The 8,699-nt window shown below is 39.5% G+C and overlaps 1 protein-coding gene across 1 annotated transcript; it reads left to right on the forward strand.

Moving 5' to 3' along the window:
• Positions 1 to 7,026: 7,026 nt before the first annotated feature.
• LOC146563153 (C-C motif chemokine 21-like) lies at positions 7,027 to 8,267 on the forward strand. Its single transcript, XM_085293200.1, has 4 exons — positions 7,027 to 7,175; positions 7,314 to 7,428; positions 7,574 to 7,681; positions 7,778 to 8,267. Exons 1-3 carry the CDS (start codon positions 7,115 to 7,117, stop codon positions 7,674 to 7,676), a joined length of 279 nt encoding a protein of 92 aa, XP_085149326.1. The 5' UTR covers positions 7,027 to 7,114; the 3' UTR covers positions 7,677 to 7,681; positions 7,778 to 8,267.
• Positions 8,268 to 8,699: the final 432 nt, after the last annotated feature.

An 8,699-nucleotide genomic window follows, 5' to 3' on the forward strand; every position in this document is an offset into this window, starting at 1 on the left:
TTAATAGCTGCTACATTTGATGTTAATTAACTGTAACCATGAGCTCCATAGCCACTGAGCACACCGCCACAGTGCTTTACTACAAAATTCACCACATTAGTATTTTCAAGCAACGCTTGAACCCATATGGAAAAGATCTATATAAATCTTATAAGTTTTTACTATTTCTTTTCCATATGGGAAAAACACAAAGTATGTATACTCTAGTTTATTTTGCAGGATGAAAATACATAATTTATAAAAACATATACATACATATAGAGGTTCCAGATCCAAAATGTGATTAAAATGATGACATTACATTTTTGCAGTTTGTCAAATGCCACCGAGCATCCTTACCTTTAAATCCAACCTCTCGTTTCCTCATTGTCCTGACTTTCTTACATGTTTCTCCATCTTTGAGTGAAGTTATCGTGCACTCTCCCTGAGAAATCTAGCTAGGCCTTTTAGCTAGCAATACACTGTGACAAACTGCACACAAACAGTTTGCATGTTTGCTGATGTTTGCTGAGCTGATATAAAAAAAAAGCTGTATTTGAAATTACCTCCCAGTTAGTAAAAAACGTTAGGAGTAAAAAACGTTAGGAGTAAAAAACGTTAGGAGTAAAAAACGTTACTCTCTTTATGCTCGCTCCTCTTTGCTAGCACTAGCACTAGCTAGATACTGAAGATAACTTACAAACAGCTGGCACAACACCAGCCGCTTTAATGCTTCACTCTCTAGTAGAGGCCCAGAGTCACCTTCAAGTTGTTCTCTAATGATACCTGTAGAACATTGTGGCCCAACACCTTGCTAATGCAATTTAGATGCTCATCAATTTTCTTCTATTTATCCAACTCAGGAGGAAGCCTATACTAGCCTTCATAGGATGAAGGTTAGTGCACATGCTGGTCAAGCACAGGGCTAACACGGAGCGACAAACACATTCACATCTATGGCCAATATAAACCTGCCAATTCACCTAACCTATGCATTTTTAGGACTGTGAGAGGAAGCTGAAGTACCCAAAGAGAACCCATGCAAGCACAGTACTTGTACTTTTGTCCTCTGACCTTAAAGCCCGGGGGTTCAGGAATAGCTTCCTGTTGGGTTTTAAAAGTTGAATGAAAGCAATTTCATATGTGTCAAAGTGGGGGTGGGGAGGGGGTAAAGTGCAGCTGTTAAAACACATAAAGCATAAACTAGCTGTCTGCACTTTCAAGGACTGTCCCAGCTGCACTCATTCTCTTAGCCATGCAAGAAGAGTCTGATCAGATTTACTGCCATATGTTTGCTTTGATATTTATTTATTTAACAGCCCTCTGCTGTTTGCTCAATTTTTTTTGCCCATGTTTAACTTCACTCCAAAATAGATCTTAACTTGCATTCAAGTCTACTCCCGCTTTCCTGTAAATCACGTGGTTTTTGGACTCGCTTAACTCCTCAACTCCAATTTTTTGCTCTGTGAGAATTGTATTCACGAAGGCCTCATTGTGCCAGGAGAGGAGGTGAATGTCCTGAGGGGAGGAGCAGTAAATGCTTTCACAGATCGAGCCAAAATAAAGAAGCTGGTGCACATCTTTTGTATTTTTGACGTGCAGGACTGATTTTGTTTTGTACCTTTAATCCTCCACTTATTTAAGACCTGTGTCAACAACAAATCAAACAATTTGAGCTTACTGGAAGGGGATGACTTTACACAAGATCATCACACAAAATTACCTTCAATTCTATACAGCCTTTCTTCTTTTTTCTCTTTGTATGATCCATTCAGCAAAAAAAACGTTAAGATGAGCTTTGTTAGCAATCAGTTCTCAAGTTACCAGAAAATGATTAAATTAATCTGACACGGTGTGATTAAAGTGTCAACTTTCAGCGTTATGCTTTCACAAAAATATTTACATGACCTGATAATGAATTAAAGCCACTTCATACGCACTATCCTCATATGCTCAAAAGTAATCGGACGAGAGGTCCCCTGTTATTCAAATAACAAAAAACAAAGAAAAAATGTTGAAACTGTAGTTCATAGCTGTTCTCAGGAACACTCAATAAAAAGTCCAGAGGTCCAAAGTAAGGGAGGACATCATTAGCCTGAAAATGTTAAATAAGTCTATAAAAGAGACTTTAAAGGTGGCTAAATCAACACTGTGCTACATCTTTAAAAAGAATGAATGCACAGCAACATCGAAAGACCTGAAAAACCACAGAAGACAGCTAAAGTATGTCATAGCAGAGCTTTTTCCTTGCTTAAGAAAAAAAAGTATAATATTGTCAAAGTCTGTGTCAAAGACACTTTCATAAATGTACAGAAAGATTATAACAAAGTGCAAACCACTGGTTACACTCTACAACAGGAAGGCCCTAACCCTACGTGCAGACAAAACAAAGATTATTCAGATGAAGAGAAACATCGTCCGAATCGTATCACATCATCTGTTAAACATGGAGGAGGCAATGTTGTGCTATGTTATGGGCATTTATGGCTGTCAGCAGAAACAGGTCACTCTTGTTTATTGATGTTGTGATCATCTCAGCTTCAGTATCTCAGTTTACAGACTAATGTTTTATTTTTCAATGTAAGAGCTGCGTGAGTCAGAGTAACATAGAAATACTAGCAAGATGTGAAACTCAAGGCCACCCAGTGGTTGAGTCACCCTACTGCCCTGTCCACTCTCGAAATAAAGGCTAAAAAACAATGTATGCCTATGAGGAAGAACGGTCATGTTTGTCCTCCCTTAATACTGCAAAAGCAAACAAATCTATGATTTTGACACTTAAAGCTGTCACTCTCAGCCTGTGTACTTTGTATAAGTCTACACTTGGTAAGACAGATCCTTAGGAAGTGTTTAATTAGGGCCAGAGCCCAAAACACCAAACAGGTGTGGAGTGAAATGTTAAAGTTTTTGAGTTGCGAGCAGGCTCGGATCCAAACCTTAAGTTAGTTTCGCTCTGAGACATCCAGATACACATCGATACACTCCATCAATCTCCGCTCTGTCTACGTTCCCACATGGTACGACGACACAGCTGATGTCTCACACCTGATATGTGGCTGCATGGGAGCCTGCAGGGCCTGCGGCTGTCTATGACTAACTAAACATCAGTTTGGAATGTCGGAACGATGAATGGGAAGAGAAATATCTTTTGGTACTCTTAACGCTCACTTTTGGCAAAGACTCCGTTTTGCAGTTTTAAACAGTCATGTGTGGATTTTGCTGTGTGGGTAGTGCAGGCGTTATTGCTGGTATTAATATTAATATTAATATTTGCTAAGCTACAGAGAAAGGTTGCATGCTCTGGCTCCAGCCAGGGCATTTGTGTAAATATTGCTTGATTGATTGAATTACTTCATGTGCTGCAAGAAGTACTTCCCTCAGCAACAATATAACAGAAACCACGAGTGGTCAAGGGAAATTTTCTGTTGCTTCTCTTGTTCCAATTAAAAACAACCCCAGTTCCAAAAAATTGAGACATTGTGTGAGATGTAAATAAAAACAAAATCTCACAAACCCAGATTTTTTCCACAACAGAACAAATCGAAAGTCTCTAAACATTTGATTTGTTCTCTATCTCGTCATCTACAGTACATAATACCATCAAAAGATTTTGAGAGTCTTGAGAAATAAGGGACAAGGTTGAAAATCGATGTTGGATGCTTGTGATCTTTGGCCCCTCAGGCAGCACTGTATTAAAAACTGGCACAATTCTATCACGGAAATCCCTGCTTGGGACAGGAACTCTTCCAAAAACCTCTGTCTATTAACACATTTGTCCATGTTATTCTCAAATGCAAGTAAATTGCAAGTAAATTTGAACATGATCCAGAAATGCTGCCATCTTCTCTGAGCCAACGTCTTTTAAAATGGACTGAGACAAACTGGAAAAGGCACCATTAATGCTAGAAAGTTTTAGACAAACATGCTCCCGTGCACAGAAGTCGTCTTTCTGATTTTTGGCAAGATGCTAAACCGCATCTGTTACTCGAGCATGGCTTCATAGTAGAAGAGCCTGGGTGCTGAACTGGAGAAACTTCCTCCTGACTCATTTCTTTGTAATGAAATGTGGTGCTTTTAGAACTCACAGCTTCTTTCACAACAACATAAACACATGACCATTAACTCTCCATGTATGTGTAAAACTTCAGAAGGTCAACACGCAGATTTAAGGAAGTGAAACGTTTACCAACATGAACACACAAAATGTTTTTTGGAAAAAGGATTTAAACCATTTTCATGTTTGTGTATAAGGAACTGTGAGACAGTTGGGGGGAATACAGACGGGACCATGAGTATCTTATTTTAAATTTTGCAACGCACAAAAACTCTCAAGATGTGGTTGCTTGGCAGGTGAAATCCAATGGGAGCATTTATGCAGAGTTTACAGTGTTTTATGCAACATGCTGGCTCTTATTCTGCAAACTCTTTGTTTTCATACATGGTTCAAATGGTGTTTAGGTATTGACTTTATTCTTTTTTTACACAATGTGATCTTCTTATTCTAAACGTTCATTTGTACGTGCAAAGCGCTATACAAATACAGGCCATTTACCATATGAAGCAAGCCCGATACGTCTGAGGAGGAAGCTTTTTAGAGAGATCAGACTAAACAAAAGCTGTAAGCTGCAGGCCACAAAACCAAGATAATAACTTTCCTTAATCTTAAGGTAGGATAATCTTGATTCATCGAATGCAACTAGTGGAGACAAGGAAAAAAAATAAACAGTAAGATTAATGGGGAAACCGGTCTACACTACTTCCTGTGAAACAAGTTAAGCTTTGCGTCTCTCCACAGGCTTTGTAAAAGTTGCATCACTCCTGGCGAAACCCTCTTTTCTGGCGGGAAAGGTTTGGCTGCTCTTGTGCAGCAAATCCTGCTCTCCCAGATCGAGATCTAGTGTTGGATGCATGCACACACAAGCATAAACACTCAGAAGAGAACACAATAAAGCGATTGCCCGTACGCATTCCATGAAAAATCCCCGAACCGCACAGTGAATAGACGGATCCCAACGGCTAAAGTTTGGGGTTATTACTGTAAAGACAAGATTAAGATGAGATATTTACAACTTTCCACTTCATGCAATTGTTTGTGTTGGAATTGTAGACTGATATCTTTTTGTAGACATGCCAAGAGCATGGTTTGGGAGAGCAGTTTCCCAAACCACACAATGATACTATCACTATGCAGGTCTTCACACCTCAGTGTAGTGCACCTAAAGCTAAAAAGGCCCTAAAGGCAACACTGAATAATTTTAAAAAGGTATTTAAATTTGCAGATCCATCTGCAAAGAATAGATTTCAATAAATACATTTAAGGACATTATAGGAGACTCTGCTTGAACATTCTTGCCCCTGTTTGGCCAACAATATTCGTAGCTTTAAATATTATATTCTCCCTGTTTCTGAATCTCACTCTTGATCTTCTGCACAAATAAACTTTTTTTGTGCATTTGCACATGTGTTGCTGTTTGTGGAATCACGGCTGGTTGAACTGCTGTTTATCTTGGCCAAGACAGCCTTGAAAATGTTTCTTCAAATGAAGAAGGCCTGAATGTCCATGGGCCTTTTGTTCCATCTGTGCCTCTTGGGTTTTCTCCAGGTTTCTTCCCACAGTGCAAAGTTAGTTTAAACGATCTTTCTCCCCATATGGAAAAGATATATATAAATCTAATAAAGTTTGTATCTGTCTTGTGTGAAACTTGTATGAAAAGCATACAAGAGTGAAAACACATACTTACTAAATCAATATATGAAAGTGGCCACTTTCATGAGTAAATCATATAAGCCTTATATGATTCACGATATGAAGTAGGCCACATCTTATGCAAGTCTTTTATAAGTTTTTACTTTTCCATATGGGTCAGCTGCCCGTCGGTGCAAGTGTAGTCTCCATGAGTCTCCAGTGGTTCATAAAACTACAATAATACTTAATTTCTAATTGAAATCAATATTGTTAAAAGCTGTAAAATAAACCTAAAGCTTTAATGAGGTAAAATGAGCACAGAATTCTCGAAGCTCTGCCAGTGCTGACATGCAGCCAGTGTGAAAACTGAATGTGTTCAAACACAGCTCACTTCAGAGTCAAACGTGGCATCACAAGTGAGACCTTTTTTTGTTTCGAGCATGTTTGAAAGCAAATGACGCACAAAACACTTCTTAGCTTCCTATTTGACTGCTTTTGTGTTATGAACCAAATCTGATAACTTTGTGTCTGAGTGTTCCCTCCATGTATGACAAACCATGTTGTGTAGTTGGTGCTCCATGTGCTCATCCACTCAATGATGCAAATACCTGAGCTATATAAGTTTTGCAAGAATTGTTTGGTTTTGCAGAAATGTGTCGTGTTAACCTGCTTTGATATGTTGTTGTTACTTTGTAGTGTAGTGCACCAAAATAGCCTAAAAACAATTTGCAGTCATGATGCAGCAGCACAGCTGTGGATGCAGATATCAGCTAGTTCCCCCCTTTTTAATATTGCTTAATAGAAGCTTAAATTACACATGCCTGAGCTTTCTCCAGGATTTCCACTTGAGCAGACACTAGTGTGCTTCTCACCCTGTGAAAGGGAAAATAGGCTCAGGTGACCTGACTTTGTTTAGGGGATGAAGATGGATGGATGTTGCAATGTTTCCATCCAGTTTCACATTAGTTGCAGAGAATCTCAGAGTCACTGCTCTTTGTCTTGCACTAGTGGGTCACCTGCACTGACTGATACAAGCTAATCCTCAGACTTTTATTTTCCCAAAAATCAGAAGACTCCAATTTATTTGATTGCAAAATCTTTCCTTTTTTGTAACATTTGCACAAAACATACATGAAAAAAAGACTCCTGCTTGGTGTCAGGAAAGCATGTGGGAAAAAAAAAAAATACTCGTTAAGTTTCTTTGGCAAGAAAACCAAAAGTCAGGAGGAGTTAAGCTGTAATTGTCCTGCCACGTGCCAACATTTCCTTGTTGTTGTGCCAACTTTCACCCATTTCCAGTCAATGAGCTGAGAGAACACTTTCAGTTTCGCCTGCTCACCTGTATAAATGCACCTGTAGTTCTCCTCCTCACACCATCGCCTCCTCTGCTCTCCTGAAGAGACTCGCTCAAGCAGCCAAGCCGCAGCAAACCTACGAAGAATCAGAGACATGGCTTCCCGAGTTGCAGCTCTGCTCTTGCTGGGCGTCCTCTGCTTTAGCTTTGCATCAGGTAAGACAGAGAGAAAACAGGTGCAGACTGCATGACATCTCTCAGATTTAGACTATCACATGTATAAAACTCTTCTGCCTGTTAAACTGACATTGGTGTGTGTCCTTACAAGTCTTCTCTTGTAATTTCTCCCTGCAGGTGAGATCGCAATGGACTGCTGTCTGCAAGCTATCGACAAACGTCTGCCCTCCAAAAACATCGTGGACTACATCATTCAGGAAGCTGGGAAAGGCTGTCAAATAAGCGCTACTGTGTAAGTGTCAAACACGTGCACAACATTCATGCATATGTATTAAGTAGTGAGTGTATTTGTGCAGGGTTGCTTTCCTAAAGACCCACAGTGCCTGGTTTACCTGTATTTGCCTCATCTCACGTCATGATCTCATCTGCTTTTTCAGGTTCATTACCAACAGTGGCAGAACTCTGTGTGTCATCCACCCCAGCCAGAAACCATGGGTGAGAAATCTCATCAATATCGTGAACAAGAAAAAGCAACAGTAAATGAGGTGAGAACGAAGCGATTTCCTCACTCCATCACATGTGATTTTTAAAAGTTATTCCCTGTGCACCGGCTAATCAATGAATCTTCTGCTTTTTCTTAGATGAACAAACTCTGGGAAGGATGGATGGAGACAACCAGATCTCATAGTCTGTGATGGCAATGTTGCACTGTAGAAGATTAAAACCTGTTAGAGCGATTACGGAGAAATCATCATTTCATCTTATTTATAATGTTGTCCTGTATAAGCTGCCATGCCTCGGCCATTGGCTCAATATATAGCTACATGTGTTTCTTCTGTTTTTTTGTGGTGACTGCGGTGAAACTGTGGTGAAACTCGAACTCTGAGACGAGCAGCTGTGGACGTCTCTTTTTTCTTTCTTCCTTTTTGTTATGAATGATCCATAGAAATAGAAAGATTTGCCTGAACTTGCCCTGGAACTGACAGCAGTGTTACAATCCTGTTTCTGTCAGTGTCTGTGAATGACTCGCATTTCTGTTTTTGCAAGAGCTTGTACAAAATCTGATGACACGGCTTGTATATATCAAACGTATTGTAGAGAGTTATCCCAAAATAAACTCGGATATTATTTTGTAAATTCTAGTTGCTGTCTTTTTATTTATGACTAAATCGTCTGTTTCTCTAACAAATCATTTAAGAAAAGAAAAACAAAAGTTGTCACGTTTTCTAATTACACACACACACACACACACACACACACACACACACATACACACACACACACACACACACACACACACACACTTCATTCACACACCAGAGAGCAACGTGGGATTCTGTATCTTGCCAAAGGAAATTTGCCATGCAATTCCAATTCCTTCTAATTAGCACATGACCTGCTCTTCCTCCTGAGCTACAGCAACGCCAAAGTAAAATTCAAAGAACTAAAAAGCCCAAACAATAAAACAGAATAAAACGATAACTGAGAGTGAATGAAAACAAACTGAGCCATATGTGCTCAGATAAAAGACGTGTGATGGTGGAGGGAACATGAGTTCCTTAT

The sequence above is a fragment of the Mchenga conophoros genome, linkage group LG12 (assembly GCF_057382185.1).
Source record: "Mchenga conophoros isolate Kocher_MC1m ecotype Shallow Benthic linkage group LG12, M_conophoros_male_GT1.1, whole genome shotgun sequence".
NCBI lineage: Eukaryota > Metazoa > Chordata > Actinopteri > Cichliformes > Cichlidae > Mchenga > Mchenga conophoros.

What these genes read in the sequence shown, in the direction of transcription:
- LOC146563153 (XM_085293200.1), top strand. Translation starts at nt 7,115, where the DNA reads ATGGCTTCCCGAGTTGCAGCTCTGCTCTTGCTGGGCGTCCTCTGCTTT. An exon ending in CTGCTTTAGCTTTGCATCAG is followed by an intron (nt 7,176 to 7,313) that starts GTAAGACAGAGA and finishes TTCTCCCTGCAG; the next exon opens with GTGAGATCGCAATGGACTGC. An exon ending in TGTCAAATAAGCGCTACTGT is followed by an intron (nt 7,429 to 7,573) that starts GTAAGTGTCAAA and finishes CTGCTTTTTCAG; the next exon opens with GTTCATTACCAACAGTGGCA.